Here is a 17512-nt window from a genome sequence, read left to right as displayed (position 1 = left end):
GTAACAAAGATGTGAAGTATATTGAGTGACATCAGTAAGATGTATAATCAAATTACTTTTGAGAATCACCTGTGAAATGTGTGTTGATAATCTAGGTAACAATTTGTGTCGATCCCATTGCTAGGTGATGCCAGTACTGCTGAAGTCAATTCGGCTGTTGTTAACCCTAGCATTGGTGAAGCCAGTGTTGGTGGTATGACTGGTAGTCTTAGTGCCAGTGGTAGTCATATTGACCGTGTAGGTGTCATCCGTGATAGTGACACAGTGAGTGATAATGCAAGTACTAGAGCCATTGCTGGTGCCAGTATCACAGGCAGTCTCTCTGGTAGTGTGGTGGCTGGACCATCTGGTATTGGACAAACCAGGTAAACATATGCTTTTAGTATTATAACATTTTCAGTGACACTCTTGCATGCACACACACACTTACACATGCATGTACGCAAGCACAAATGCATGTATGCACACATGCATGCAAACACTCACAAACTCAGTCAGTCACTCACGCACACACTCACTCACTCACGCACACACTCACACTCACTCACTCACTCACTCACTCACTCATGCACGCAGGCACTCACTCACTCACTCATTCACTCACTCAGTGTAACTCATCCACTCACTCACTTGCTCACTCACTCACTCACTCACTCACTCACTCACTCACTCACTCACTCACTCACTCTAACTCACTCACCCACCCACCCAACCACCCACCCACCCAACCACCCACTCACTTCCCTTCCCTTACTTGAAGTGGTAGTACAGTTCAATGGCATTAGAATGCATGTCTCCTGTATGCACTTTGTTTGTACATGTTAACAGTGATGATCAACAAAAGTTTTACCAACACAGTATTATAGAGATACCAACCCTGGCCATATTTCAGATGAGATAAGTGACATCTTAACATAAAAAGTTTCCCTTTGTGTGTTGACAGGACGGATGGCCATGTAGACACAGCCAGTAACCGTCACAGTATGAGTAGTGAATCAGCCTGTCTGAGTATAGCAGATAACTCTAGTACAACAACTGGTAGGTGGACATTTATCAATACCAACAGGGCTAGCAAGTATAGTAAATGCAGAGCTTATCACCACACCAGTGTCTAGTCAAGTTAGCTGTCGTTTGAAAATTTTGAAGTCTGTCGTCACAGTAAAGCTTAGATAGTAAATAAATGCACCTCAAGTCATTTGAAGAGGCTTTAATAATAACCAAAGTGTGTAGTTTTATTTTTACTTACATAAACACACACAGTGTGGATCTGAGACTGACTATAGGGCAGCTGTAGTGTAGTGGACAATCTCAAATCAGTGATGCATATTTGGTTTATGATATGTTTTCCACATGGTCTCTGTGTTATTGATATCTTCCTATCAGATGTACAGCCATTACAGATTTTAAGAACGGTTTTATATTGTCATTTTAAGTTGATGTCAGTTTCCGCATCCACAATTTCTTGCGAGACTTCACAATTTTCAAAATTTTATTATTTTTTTCTTGAATATGTTAAAAAGGTTTATGGTCAGCGTGAAAAACTAGGTGGGGTTGGGTTATTCAAACCAAACAGTTTTTTTTTTTTTTTGCCTCATCAATATTTAAGTACAATCCTTGACATTTCGAATTACTATTCTTTCACAAAAGGCCGTAGGGGAGATATGTGTATGCGTGGGTTAAGTACCCACCAAATACCTACAGGTGTACTAAAATACATGTACATTTAATATGTATATTCAATATTCGTATATAGGCCAGATAAGCTACATTTGTACCCCCATGAATGACAAAATTTCGCACTCATATCGCAAACTTTATTTATAACTGCCGACATCAGACTGGGGAGAACGGAACCTGTTACAAACAGGGGAAGTAAACAACTGAATTGGATTAATAACACTTGGCACAGCATATTGGAAGTACAAAGACTTATATTCCATTTCATCATTTGATAAGAACAGTTGGATGACCTCTGTACATACATGTAATCATTCACAAACAAATTAGAAGTCTCCCTGGCATTTCATACACACATAAAGAGGCCAGACATCTATTCTTATCAAATCATTAAATGTAATATAAGTCTCTGCTGTGCCAACCTGCTTTGCCATGGTGTTATTAATCCAATTCATTTGTTTACTTTCCCTATTTGTAACAGATTCTGTTCATCCTTGGTCTGCTGTCGGCAGTTGTATACATTAGCTAAAATGATGTATATGCTTGGTGTTTCACTCATGGGACATTACATTATGTTTTTGACACAGTGCTGGACATATTTCAACTCCAGACTAACAGTAAAAGTTAGACAACAAACACAGCAGGATCTTTTGCCCAATGACATTGAACACTGATAAGCATTGCTATTCTTTCACAGTACAGTAAAAACAGGCTTCTAATGAAAACATTACACATGAACTTGATGATCTTAATGGCTGCAATTGTTCATTTTCTAACTGATCAACATTTAAATTTGACTACTTCTACATCCCCACTGTGCCACGGCACAGTATTTATTGTTTCTTTTGCATTAGAAGTTGTCTGAGGATGTGTATTAAATGGCATGTTGCATGAGTGAAACACCAAGCCAACATCGTTTTAGCTGTAATTTAAAAGGCAACGAATATAGGAAAAACACTATATACAAATAAGACATATCGCCTTTTAATATTTAATTTTTTGTGATTAGTTTAAGCCTATAGCTGTAGGGCTGCCATGGTTGTGCCTCTTTTCATATCACTCCATTTCTGTATTTGATACATATGGATGTCTATATTGTAGTTTAGTACATAGTAATAAATAAAACAACAAAAGCTAGCGGAAACTAATTAAAGATATTCCAGGAATATGAGTTTTAGGAACCCTTGAATATTAGTATTTACGATGTAGAGGAAACAAACAAAAATTAATAAATGAATAAATGCCCGTAAGAACAGAGACTCCAATGATGTTACAAAAAAAATAGTTTTCATAAACACAACCAACAGCAATTTTTTTACCTCAAATTTTACATCAATCAGTTGTAAAATATTTGTGTTCTCAGGGCTCCTGTCACCACTAATTGAAAGACAAGTAGGTCTAAGGTCATTAATATATTTTTAATGGTGAATAATGATAAAAATTGATTATATAATTTCCTCTCTGCAAACAAAATTCATGAAAAGTCAAGGAAAATAATGTTAAATGTTTTGATTCATATTTGATGAAGTGCAGGATATACGATGTAGAACAGCGAGTGTATACTGTAAAAGTAAATCTCATGTTTTTAGCTCAAACGTGTTCAATTTGGCTTGTGTGAAGTATAAGAATGTATATCTACATTGGTTATTCATCTAGTGCTACAAATGTATTCTCCATCAAATCTTAAGATATCTCTTTACATCTATCTAAGTGAAGTCCTGAGATGCAGGAGATGAAATCTAAAATTCAACTGAAGCCACCCACACAGTCATTAATAATAATATCATGTCTTTTGTTAATCAATCACAAAATTCTACCCAAAGATAAGTTGGTGTTTATTGGGGCAGTTATGTAATATCCAAATATGGTATATTTGTCAGCTCAGGATGTTACTTATACACTGTTTACATCACTATAACCGTTGGGGTTCACTCATTTTGCATGAACAACTTTTTTGTGTGAGAATGAATGTTCATCGCATGGGCCCTGGGTTCGTAACTCTGAGTAGAAATTTGATTATTAACTTTTTTTTTTGGTTCATAATTGAGTCAGTTTGACCAGACAGGGTTAGGGATTATTTGATTAGTACGTTAACATCCAGACTAATTGGTTATCTACTACTGTAAGAAACTAGAGAAATATGTCACATGGTATAATTGATTTCCCTAGCAGGATTATTATAACTAGACACTGCTGTACACGGTAGTTAGCAGTCAGAATACAGAATCAGATCCATATAATATTGATTTGTGGCTTTGCAAGTCGTGACAAACAGGATACGTCTTCTATCGATTTTAGCAATATTTTTGAATAGTCGACTGAATATTGACAGCGACTTTATTTTTGTTCCTATTTTTGGAAAGTTCTTCCTGTCTTATTGATTGATGTGATTTTCCGTAAATATCATTTTTTTTTTTTTTTTTTTTTTTGGGGGGGGGGTTATTTCCTGTCAGTTATGATATATACTTATTAGTATATATAATATATGTGTGCAATATAATATACCATCCTTTATCAACATTTTTTTGGATGTCTTGTTCTTGCTGAACACTAATTTAGTAGGGCTATAGGCATAACAAAATATGTTTGCGTGCGTGCGTGTAGACAGTTACTGTTATGAAAGTGAGGATAGCATTTTAAGATTTACATGTTTCGTAACATGTTTTTTTCAGATGTTGTTAGGATTTGATCACTGAGCAAGCACACTTATTATATTTAGTGCCACTTTAGAGAGAGGTGAATAAAAAAGAAAATTATGACAAAAGTTTCGATAACTTTGTCTTGTGAATACAGCCAGACATTAACAGGGAACTAGAAACTGTCGTTAGTCTGGATTTTTTTGACCTTACGATAAAGTGTGAGAAGGCAGCACGAAGAGATCGCTTGTCAAGTTTTATTACTAGGTGTTAAGATTGTTAACAGTGTACAGTATACAGTCGTTATCGTGCATAGGGTATTTAGTAATTAATCCCCCAGGAGATGACGAGTTCACTAACATGTAGTAGGAAATTGTATGATCCAAGGTGTAATGAACGACACAGCTGTTCGTTTCCAACTCATTGACTGTGGTTGACTCACTTCTTAATTCAAGGTTCACTGTGATGAAAACCAGTTAATTGCACATTGCCAAGCAATATTATCATGTGCAATTAACTGGTATTGTATTGAAAATGAAACCAACAGGAAATGTCCTATTCAGAAACATGGTCAATCTGTTGATCATTGGGGTTGATTATTAACCTGTATAAAGTTACTAGTAACCTCTGTAGCATCCACTACCTACCAAACATTCCTCAGTGCTATATTGTGTAGTCTTGTACAAGATATTAGATCTGTTGAACAAAAGCCAAGGATGACAGTACCCTATGGCAAGATCCCAGGTTAGATAAACAGGACTGTCAAATCTATTACACAGAATTTCAGTAATTTTTTGTGTTGTGTTCACTATGGTAGCTCTGAGACTCTTGTTTCTGTCTGTCTGTCTATCTGTCTGTCTGTCTGTCTGTCTGTCTGTCTCTCACTCACTCTCTCTCTCTCTCTCTCTCTCTGAGTCTATCTCTCTCTCTCTCTTTCTCTCTCTCTCTCTCTCTCTCTCTCTTTCTCTCTCTCTCTCTCTCTCTCTCTCTCTCTCTCTCTCTCTCTCTCTCTCTTTCTAATAAAGATGACAGTTTAAAGTAGTGTCATTGTTCATAATGGTTACTATTGTTCAAAACACTTCACTTCACCTTCAAGTACCAACTTTCATTTTACACACATTATCACTTCTACCATGCTATGTTGACTCAGAATAGCTTCTAAAATAACATGTATCCATTGCTATTTACATTTTATACCTGATTTCAATCGAAAATAGCTGTCAATTACGGCCTTATTCTTTTTGTCAGTTCCATTAAATTTTGTTTTATTTGAAGCTTACAATAGTCAAATGCAGGTTTACTGTATTGTCAGTGTATCAATAAGATATTCATTAAAATGCTCATCTGATTTTTTCATCATGAAAAACATGAAATTCGCTGTACATGACACACATAAAAAGAAACATATAGATAAATAAGTACCTACATGACAGCATGAGCATCAGAGTACATTATATATTGAACAATGTTTCTACAGGAAAAACAAGCAGTGATTGCTGAAATACTGTGCGTACCATACACATCTTATATGTTCCTCAAGAACTGTTTAGATAGATCAGAAATGAGCTTCACAGAACCTGCAATGTAAGGGGATGACACTCATTTATAGCTTCTTTGTTCTGAAGATGTTGTGAGTGTGTCTGTGTATGAGTTGGAGTTGGATGGTATTGTTTATATTTGATAAATAGGTTGTCTGTGGGAAGCCTGTTTCTTTATCTAAATTGTTCTTGGGGGAAACATAAAATGTTTATGATGGTACAGTCTTTTTGGGGATCTTTTCCTGTTTTTTGGTGTTATAATATGCTATTCATGAATTCAATCAACCATAGTATGTACAAAAACTAACCTTGGGCAAAAACAAAATGTGTTTTCGATAACCTGAAAAAGATAAATAAAATAAAATTCCGTCCTGCCTACCCTATTTTCTAATGCCATCTGAAACACACAATCATTTTTTTTTTTTTTGCCTTATGTAAGTGTATGTAGTACTCTGACGTGATAACAGAAACTTGTAAGTTGTATTAAATGGGGGGCTTTAATTCTTGGTACCTACAATAGCTTTTTTACCGCATGCTAGAGGGTCAAAATAGAACAAGAAGGTTGACCTATTCTCACGCACACCTATAGTAACGCATGTGAAGTGTGTGGAGGGGAATTTATGGTGTCGACCTAGAAATTGAATATTTGCTATTTTTATGATGTGCCTATACAGTAATACTTCATGTATCGAGAATTCTCTGGTGATTTTAGTAGCAGTTCTGACCAGCATTCTAATTAGACATGCCGCCCACACACATACCAATTTCTTATGAAACACCAACATTTAATGTACCCTGTTTATAGTATGCGGTGACTCATACTAAGAAAATGCTGTTTTCATCAATTTGACCCACAACAACAAAAAAACCGAATATTGTATCTTCAGAAACGACCGCACCAGTCTAGACAGCTTTGCTTTCAATACAGAATTATCACACAGTTCATGAATATCATTCATTATCCACTAATTTGCTACAAATTTTTTGATCATGGCGCTTCCTTTGAAACTGTTACACAAATTGAAACTCATTATATATGACTTATTAATTATCCATTAATTTGCTACAAAAATTCCTACAATATTTATGGTCAGACATTACCTCTGAGATCAGTACACAAATTAAAACGATATATGACTTACTAGTATCTATTAATTTGCTACAAATATTCTTATTTATTGATGTTTGTGGTCAGATACTTTCTCTGAAATGAAAACTTATGATTTACGACTTACATATATGATTATACCACGTACGAGCCAAGTGGAACAAAAAGTATTGAGTATACTGGTATATTCAGTGGTCGTTCTGCATCATGACAACACATGTCCATGTCACGACAAGTGTATCTACGTTACTAGTTATGCTATGTTCGTAATATGAGTCAAAATGTTCAAAATTGCCATTGATTACATTCTCCAATTTTTCTTTGATATTACTGGCGCTGGTATAATTATGTTATTCCCCAATATTTTTCTTCATTCAGCCGGAAAATAGGCATGACCTAAGGGTCGTCACTACTTGTCTAGTGACTCGTAGTGATAAAGGCCCCTTAGGTCACTCATATTTTCCTTGGCTGAATGAAGACAAATATTGGGGAATAGCATGTAAGTATCCACTAATTTGCTACTAATATTCCGATAATGTATATGGTCAAACACCTCCTCTGAAATGACAGATTAGTCCACAAATTAACTCAAACTCAAAGTATATGACTTGTAAATAATGTTGAAATGATATTGTGTAACCCTTACATCAGGTAACTGTAGGTTCAAGAATTATGAAGGAAGTCTTACTAATGATTTGTAGGAAATAAAGGTAGGGTATCATAGGATGGTGACAAGATGATTGCATGTATAATTAGTCAAATATTAAATAGGCCATTTGAAACTGCAAGTAAAGGATATTTAAGAATACAGCGCCCTCACTCAAATTGGGGGTATCATCACCTTATAGTACCGTTTCTTATGAGCTTTGTCCTTTGGTATTCTGAAGAAGTGTAAATCAGGGATGTTTTTTGTATTGTTCAGACATCGAGGAAAGCAGCAGTGCTCTATGATTAATCGAGTAACCTATACCATGTATACCCCGATGTACACACTAACAGGAAGTAGAGCGCCACCAAGGTACACATAGACAGGAAGTAGAGTGCCACCATGGCATATTATGCAAAGGCCTATTCAAGATGTATACTAGGTATTTCCCAAGCAGAGTGATAATAGACTGAATTAAATTTTGTATAGTATATTAGAAATAAGTCACTATATATAATAAAACTGTTTTGAAAAATGTTCTATTTGCAGCTAGTGCAGGTTTAAGGATGAATTTTGTATTTGATGCTGGATATTGTTTTCTATCCAAATACAGTAATTGTATTCTATCCAAATACAGTAATTGTATTCTATCCAAATACAGTAATTGTATTCTATCCAAATACAGTAATTGTATTCTATCCAAATACAGTAATTGTATTCTATCCAAATACAGTAATTGTATTCTATCCAAATACAGTAATTGTATTCTATCCAAATACAGTAATTGTATTCTATCCAAATACAGTAATTGTATTCTATCCAAATACAGTAATTGTATTCTATCCAAATACAGTAATTGTATTCTATCCAAATACAGTAATTGTATTCTATCCAAATACAGTAATTGTTTTCTATCCAAATACAGTAATTGTATTCTATCCAAATACAGTAATTGTATTCTATCCAAATACAGTAATTGTATTCTATCCAAATACAGTAATTGTATTCTATCCAAATACAGTAATTGTATTCTATCCAAATACAGTAATTGTTTTCTATCCAAATACAGTAATTGTATTCTATCCAAATACAGTAATTGTTTTCTATCCAAATACAGTAATTGTATTCTATCCAAATACAGTAATTGTTTTCTATCCAAATACAGTAATTGTATTCTATCCAAATACAGTAATTGTATTCTATCCAAATACAGTAATTGTATTCTATCCAAATACAGTAATTGTATTCTATCCAAATACAGTAATTGTATTCTATCCAAATACAGTAATTGTTTTCTATCCAAATACAGTAATTGTATTCTATCCAAATACAGTAATTGTTTTCTATCCAAATACAGTAATTGTATTCTATCCAAATACAGTAATTGTATTCTATCCAAATACAGTAATTGTATTCTATCCAAATACAGTAATTGTTTTCTATCCAAATACAGTAATTGTATTCTATCCAAATACAGTAATTGAATTGTGTACATGTATGTTGAGAAACTTGTATTTTCTGCCAACTAGGATGGATTCTGTGTGTGCATTTTGTTTTAATAATTATATACATTCTCTTATGTGACTTTTTCTCTTTTAAATCTAGGTGCTAGTTGTCAAGAACAGTGTGTTCCAGCACCCCTTGAAGTACATGTAGATGTATTACAGAGAAAAGCTAAGTCTAGGCACAGCAGTGGAAACAGTAGTATAGTAACTGAACCCCCTACTACTACACACAACTCTGAGGCTGGATCTACTACAGGTGCAGATACATGTGATTCACTTTCACGCCTTTCAGTTGAAACCCCTAGCAACAAGGAAGATGCAACAACACAACCTTTGATGAGAAGTTTGAAGAAGAGCAGCTCATTGAAGAAGAATGGTGTGAAAATTAGTGAGCCTGTGACAGAGGAGGTTAGCCCACGACGTGGCAGTTTTGACAGTACTTCCATACATAGCTACAGCGGTAGTAGTACTACAAGTGGTGCCGTCAGTTCACTGACAGAGGTAGAAAGTGATCATCCACACAGTGCCAGGCGACGTTGCAATAGCTCTACGCTACGTAGTGTTGCACAACATACTTCTACTAACAAGCGAGTGTCCACTGCTTAACTTTACTCTATGCTAGTCTTGAACAACGTGCATCTGCCAACAAACAAGTGTCCACTGCTTAACTTAGCTCTATGCTACATGTACATAGCGTTGAACAACATGCATCTATCAAGCAACAAACGAGTGTCCACTGCTTAACTTAGCTCTATGCTACATGTACGTAGTGTTGAACAACATGCATCTATCAAGCAACAAACGAGTGTCCACTGCTTAACTTCGCTCTACACTACATAGTGTTGAACAACGTGCATCTACCAACAAACAAGTGTCCACTGCTTAAATTTTAGCTCTACAGTACGTATAGCGTTGAACAACGTGTCTACATGTATTACTAGCAAATAAATGTCCACTGCTTAATTATGAGTCCACACTACATCATGTTAAAAAGCATGCTTCTATCAGTGAATGTTTAACTTGCGGCTTTATGCTATGTAACTTTGAACAGCTTGTATCTACCAGCAAACAAGTGTCTATTGCTGAACACAATACCTATACCTTGAACAACCCACATCTACCATGTAGTAAACAAATGTCCACTGCTTAAAATACATATAGCTCTACGTTACGTAGCATTGAACAGTGTGTATCTACTATCAAATGAGTGTCGCTTCACATCTTGTAGAATTTGAAATGTGTTTACCAGCAAATGAGTGTCCGCTTTGCATAAAACTTATAGATCAGCGCTACAAAGTGTTTAACATTGTGTTCCCCTCTTTAGTACTAGTATTACACAACGTCTACATGTAGCTCCGGCAAACAAATCTGTACTGCTTCAGTTCAAATTTCAGTAGTCAATATCAAGACAATGAGGTCATTCACCCATGTTGGCAAAAACTAAAATTTCTGTGTCATACTTAAACCATCTTGATTAGTATTTGATATGGCAACACAGCACTCAAATCACAGATTGCAGTACAAACCCCCATAATTTCTTATCAGTGCCAATTGTAAATGCGCCAAATCACTGAATATTTGTTCCATTATGAGCAACTTTGTCTTTGCGTCTGTTTTACTTAATATGTAGTACATCACATAATGCATATTAAGTGAATGATTGAAGACATACTGAATATTCATTAAGTGATTACCATAAATTTGAATACAGGAACAATCCTCATTACCATAGAAGAATACTAATAAGGCTTACATTATGCACTAGGTAATATTATTATATTACCCAGCCAATTTGTTGTCCAATTTAAGTCTAATACAACGATACATATTTTTTCAAAAATTGGATCATATTTTAATGAACAATAAGGGTGTATGTTCTCATTAGCCTTGACATCACTAGTTCCATAATTATTGTACTTAATTGTAATCTCGCTATTTGAGCATTGCTACTGTCTATCAGTGAATGGTTTACACTATAGCTACATGCTATCATGCCATGTGAAATAAATATGATCTCGCGGGGAATGAATGTTTATAGACTCTGAGTTCATGTTATCAAATGAGAATTTCTACTCACAGATCAGAGTCAAACAATGGAAGCGAATGCCAAATTCTCCCATTGTAGTATTATCCTGGCAATGCTGGAGAGATTTCAGTGAAAATCTGGGATTTGTTCCCTCATTTTTTTTTGAATTTGTGAGCAGAAATTTTTCTTTGAAAATATGATTTTATTTGAACCTTCAGATCACTGAAATTAATCGTGTGTTAGGTGCCAAAATGGTCATTTTTTCGGAGGAATAAAAGTTTAAAACAGCAGATATTCTTTAGTATATTCATAATGGGGAAGACATTTTTACATGCCAGATTATGTCATCTTTGAACTTGACTATTGGAGGGAACTTTTGTGTATGCTGCACTTACTATGTACATTTCAAATCTATGTCTGGAAACAAACGCTATTTAAAAATTTGCATACGTACACTTTTATCGTTTAATGGTATAAGCAATGACTCATATTGTGAAGCTGATGTACATGTTTGAATACTACCACTAGTGGAATGCATCCATCCACATTCTCTCTCTGTTCTTTTTGTTGTTTTTATCACATATCTAGAGCTAAAATGAAAATTGGGCTAGTTTTCGTTTTAAAAAAAATATATTATATATATAAAAATTAGATTTTTTTTTCTATGAAAAGGATGAGCAACTTTTTGTATAACTTGAGCATACATAGCAAGATCATTGTAGGGGTAAAGGGATAGTGAAATAATTTGAAGATTTCAGGACAGGGGACCCTGTAATCCCTATTTTCATGGTAGTTTGGTATAGTCCAGTATATTACTAGTGAATTGAAGAGAACATTTTACAGAAAGAAGGGGTGAAAAACGGTCTACACCAAAGATTTACTCATAATGGGGAGTTGCTTGCCCCATAATTATGTACATTTACAGGACGGAGCTGAGACGGGAGTGCATATAGACAGAGTGATATTCATTCCTGGGTCGATGGACAGTTAGTGTCGGAGTACATAAAAGGAGATATTACTTATAACTCTACGAGATCTTTTTTTGCTGAGATTGTGTAAATAATTTTTTTTTGAGAATGTATGTACATTTTGATTTTGCTTGGGAAGCAGTGCTAGGGGCAAATAACTTTGTTTTGGTATTTATAAAGAATATACACAAAGCATATATAAAGGAATGTCTGTTACAACAGACAACAGACTTTGTAAAAAAAGCAAAAACAAGTTAGTTATTATTAGAATGGTTACTCTGTACACATGTATCATCTTTATTTTTGAGATATCAACATTACATGATAAAAACAGCTTTTTGAAGCACCTTCAGATTTAGCCTTCCTTTTCCCCCGTATACTGTAAATATTGGAATGACCAGTGGGAGGGTTGGTCCGCTTTATTGTACAGAGAGGGGTGGAAGGCAGTGAAATCAACAAGGTATGCTGATTAGGCGTGTTTAAAAAAAAGTCATGTTATATTTAAGGTAATATTCAGTGCCTAAGGACGTCCCACCGTTACATCCTACCATGCCTTCTTAGATGTTAAATAGGTGAAATAGGTATAGAAATGAATGAGATCATACCAAGTGTTTAACAACATAGGGGGTGCAGGGTACACCAGATGAGGGGCGTAACATTTTTCATGTGGTGTGGTATACACACAGCACTGTTTGATTACAAATTGATGATTCATACATTAATTTTCCATATTTCTAGTATGTATCTTGAACAACGTTGTATAATTATGTACCCGTGACAATTCAAGCGTTTGTATAATTACGTATCGTGACCATTTAGTAGTAATGTTTTGTAGTGTTGTTATAAATTTAAAGTCATATTTCTTCAGAAAAAAAAATGTAAAAAATTTAAAGCGTGATGTTTATATGTGCAGCAGTTCTTCCCATTTGATTTATTGGTAAAGAATCTGATACAGTGAAGTGGACGTTTGAATAATTTTTTTTCGGGAAAAAAATATATTGCCTAGCAAGTTGTATTTTTTACATTGAAATGTCAGAGAGTTTTGATATTTTGAGGAATGTGGAAATTTCTTGTCCCAGTTTCACTCCCACCCAGTGGGTTTGTTGTCTATTTTGTATATATGGTATGTTTTGTTCCAATTATCATGTAAAAGAAACTGATCACCTTGGAATCGGACTCTATGGTTTCAGTGTAATGTTAGATTATGACCATTCCATATATGGTTAAATAATTTGCATAATGCAGAATGATCCATATATGGTTAATTAATTTGCATAAATCAGACTGATTAATGTATGGTAATGTTAATTAATTTGCATATTAATTCAGGTGTCATGGTAATATATTTCCAGTGTTTTGATTGGTTCATAACCAGGTGCTTGTCACTTTTGTATTATAAAGTGACTAAATGAAGTGTAGTTTTTGAAAAATTTCAGGAGGTTCTTCAATGGTGCATGTACTTAAAAGTTTACCTCTGAATCCTGTCCCTTAGCTCTTAAATTTGAACAAAGGAATAAATTGTTGAAGGGTTTAATAGTCTGAAATTGGTGTACAGATAAGATGTGATTAATTTCATTTTCTATTCACTGTTTGATTCATCCTATGTATATTATACATTTTTCGCATCTTTCTTTTTTTATCGAAAATCAAAGAAGAAAGCCCTAGTTGCTGTAACTGTCAATTTGCCCTCTTATGTTTCCCTTCTTTGTCACTTGAGGGCATGTTTCATGGGAAAGGTCTATTGACTTCTTAGGTCATCTGTATACACCATTTCCATTCTTTGTCACCAGAGGGCAGGGTTTATATGAAAGGCCTGTTGACTTGTCAGTTCCCATTTACATCATGACTGTACTTCTGAGGGCATGATTTATATGAAAGGTGCGTTGACTTGTCAATACACTCACATCATGGCTGTAATTCACCACTGAGGGCGTGATTGATATGAAAGTTCTATTGACTTGTCAGTTCACCCATTTATATCATGGCTTTACTTCACCCCTGAGGGCATGATTTCTAGTAAAGGTCTGTTGGATATGACGCATGGCTCCATCCACATAAAAGTAATGAAGTCAACGTCATTCAAAGTGTCATTCAAAGTTCATCTCTAGCCAATATTGTTTGTCACTCTTGTCCCTTATTAGGCATTGTATTTTCCAGTGAAAAAGCTTCTCTGCGATGAGGAATCTTATAAATTTAGTTTCTGTCTTTTATTGGATTTCTTAAGCTTTCTTCAACCCCATGCAGACTTCCGGGTTCATTAAATCCTGTATTAGTATGACTTCATACTAATCATAGAATGAAATATCAAAAGTCACAGTTGCATAACACTTACCCAGAAAACGAATTTATATATGAAGTTATTTAATTACTTCAAAGCATAAAAACAAAAAAGCGAACCAATTGTTATGTGGTGAGTGGAGCGAGTTGGATACAACTGTAGTTTTTCTTAGTTTGTGTGACTGGGATATGTGGCTGAGTTCATTTGTATCTAGCCTGAAAGATCTGCTGCTGTGTACACTCCCCATGAATGACATTTTCACCACCGATTCCCGATATTGCACCAAGGAACGCGCAAGCGCTAACAAGAGTGTACACTCCCCATGAATGACGCTTTCACCACCGATTCCCGATATTGTGCCAAGGAATGCGCAAGCGCTAACAAGAGTGCCAACAATGATCTTGAAGTCTAACTCGTTTCTTTCCTGTTACATCTATCGTGTCTCTCTTCCCTCAATAATTTCCTGTCCAGACTAAGGCTGCAAGCAAAAACTGGTTACTGAATGCTAAGGAAAAACCTCGATTTGATACAGCCATGAAAAGGGGTAAAGCCAATGCATGAGGGCGCCCTAACATGGCATACCTTACAGACGTAACTTGTTCGGTGTGAACCAAACTCAAAGTACAACACAGCTTGACATCAAAGCTATCACTTGAAATTTTTTATTTTATGTTGTTGTAATATTTAATGTGAAAATTACTTTCTAAGTGAAATTTATTTAAATGTATTCCATCTTCCATGATTGTGCACTTTTTGTTTAATTCGTGTACAATGGTCGCTTTGATTTACTGCAATATAATATTTGATTGAAACAGTGTACACACTTTTGTATTGTGCTCTGTACAATTGTTATTTATTGTGTTATCATTTTCATTTTCATGTGGAATTTTTTGAATGTCAACGACGAACTGTTCTTACTTTTTTTTTCTGTTGTTGCAATAAAATATTTGGTAAAAATAATGACGCAAAAGCTTGATTTTAGTAAATTTATGTTGTAGAGGAAAACCCTTTGACAAAGAGACTTCTTTACACAAACATAGTATCTTTGGTGGTACAAGAGAGACCTTGTGTGTTATGTTAGGAATCGAGAATAGCACTGGGGAAGTGAGAATGATGGAGGGGCTGATTATGGTGGTTGTGATGGGGAGGAAATGGTTGTGTTTTGTAAACTTGATTGTGATGGGAATGAGAAAGGGTGATTGTGATGAGGAGGGGTTAATTGTTATGGGCAAGGGTGATGGGGAGGGGTGATTATTATGGGAAAGGGTGATTGTGATGTGGGGTTAATTGTTATTGGCAAGGGTGATGGGGAGGGGTGGTTATTATGGGAAAGGGTGACTGATGGGGAGGGGTTAATTGTTATGGGAAAAGGTGATGGGGATGGGTGATTATTATGGGAAAGGGTGACTGATGGGAAAGGGTGATGGGGAGAGGTGATTATTATTGGAAAGGGTGAATTATGGGAAAGAGTGATGGGGAGGGGTAAATATGGGAAATGGTGATTATGGTGGGGAGAGGGCAAATATTATGGAAAGGGTGATTGGGAGGGGGTGAATAAGGTGAAAGGGTGATTGTGATGGGTAGGAGTAATTATTCTTGGAAAGGGTGATGGGAGGTGAATATTATGAGAAAAGTTGTGACGGAGGGGGCTGACTACGAAAGGGTGATTTTGGTGGTGGTTGGGGAGAGGATGGATGATTTGGTTGGGAATAACTTAATCAAATTCATATTTACAAGCGTGCTATTTGTCAAATTTATTCATAAAACCCATATTATATTTATTATAAAAAATTCACAATTTACAATAAAATTGATTCTTACGACATCATTGATGTTGAACATTTTTATTGCAAACAAACGTTAGCATTTATAAATTTAAACTAATATTCAGGAAATAAAAACATACTCTTGGCAAAAATTCATATCTTACACATTTAAGTCATTTATTTAATTTATCAAGTTATTTCAGGAAAATTAGTCCTGTACAAATTAGGTGATTGTAAACCCAATGACACATGTAAAGATTGATAACCCTTGGCTCCACTAATAAGATAACAGTAAAGTAAGAACTTGGGATGGAATCTTGGGCCTTTAACACATGAAAATACAGTAGAACTGGATAATCAACGCAAGGGAGCCTTTCAAATTTGAATATATGTATGACCTTCTGTTGAAGTACAGGAAATCAGTTTATACTTGGAACCAAAAATAGACAAACAATATAAATGATGTCTTATACAGTCAGCTGTAGCCAACAATGGCTTCAGTGTGGTCCAATTAAAATTATAAAAAAAACTGGTGTTTTTTTCCTTTTCTTTTTCAATCTGGGTGATAAGGTCATAAAAACATTCACGTATTATTATCAAAATATGGCTCTTAATTACACAATTATCAATTCACAACTATTCACACCATTATTAATTAAGAGATGGTGGTGATCAGAATGTCATTTTTATCAATGATGGACAATTAAAATTGGCTTTGAAGGTACTGAGAAGTGTTCTCATCTCAGCTACATATGGCCACGGCAGGATAAAATATATACAAATACACAGAGAACCACACATTATACATGGAGATCTTTCCATATTTCTTACAGATTACATACTGTTGTGAGCTCGAGTTAAGTGTACATATACAAGATTTTATGTGATAAGAATGAAGATTTTCTGGCACCTTCCAAGCCGTCTTAATTTGACCACCATTGATAAAGTGATTTTCTGAATACAGTCATTCCAAATCAGCTGTAAAAATGATAATAATTACATTTTAGGACCAGGAGAAAAGTTTTGGAGTTACAATTACAGGTCAGCATTTTAGAATGGATAACATTTTTCTCTTTATAATTCCCTAGGAAGAGAAATTGATAAATTGCTTTTAACATGAAATGTGCCTCGGAAAGGAACTATTTAATAAACTTCTGCTTTTACTTTGTTTAAGAAAACTCCAATCACTTCTCAGTTGAAATCAAGAAAAAAAATCAAAGGTCACCATACCAATTTTTGAAATAGTGGTCAAAATGTTATCAAAGTCGTGCCATTTTAGAATCCAATATGGCCGACGAATACTGTGTCAACTCTATGGGAAAACAAACGCTTGTCAATTTCCTTGAAAACAAGATGGTGAAACC

The 17512-nt window shown here is 35.0% G+C and overlaps 1 protein-coding gene across 1 annotated transcript in view; it reads left to right on the top strand.

Annotated features, from left to right (window-relative positions):
- LOC144444841 (E3 ubiquitin-protein ligase RNF19A-like) overlaps positions 1-15352 on the top strand; it is a 40754-nt gene extending 25402 nt beyond the window's left edge. Inside the window, exons 8-10 of the mRNA XM_078134393.1 lie at positions 125-365; positions 944-1038; positions 9211-15352. Of these exons, the coding sequence (XP_077990519.1) occupies positions 125-365; positions 944-1038; positions 9211-9716 (842 nt within the window). The 3' untranslated portion in view covers positions 9717-15352. The remainder of the gene's footprint in view (positions 1-124; positions 366-943; positions 1039-9210) is intronic.
- The last annotated feature ends 2160 nt before the right edge of the window (positions 15353-17512 follow it).

This window comes from Glandiceps talaboti, chromosome 13 (genome assembly GCF_964340395.1).
Source record: "Glandiceps talaboti chromosome 13, keGlaTala1.1, whole genome shotgun sequence".
In the NCBI taxonomy this organism is placed as follows: Eukaryota; Metazoa; Hemichordata; class Enteropneusta; family Spengelidae; genus Glandiceps; species Glandiceps talaboti.
The sequence above is the reverse complement of the archived record's forward strand: the minus strand, read 5'-3'. Positions and strand labels throughout refer to the sequence as shown.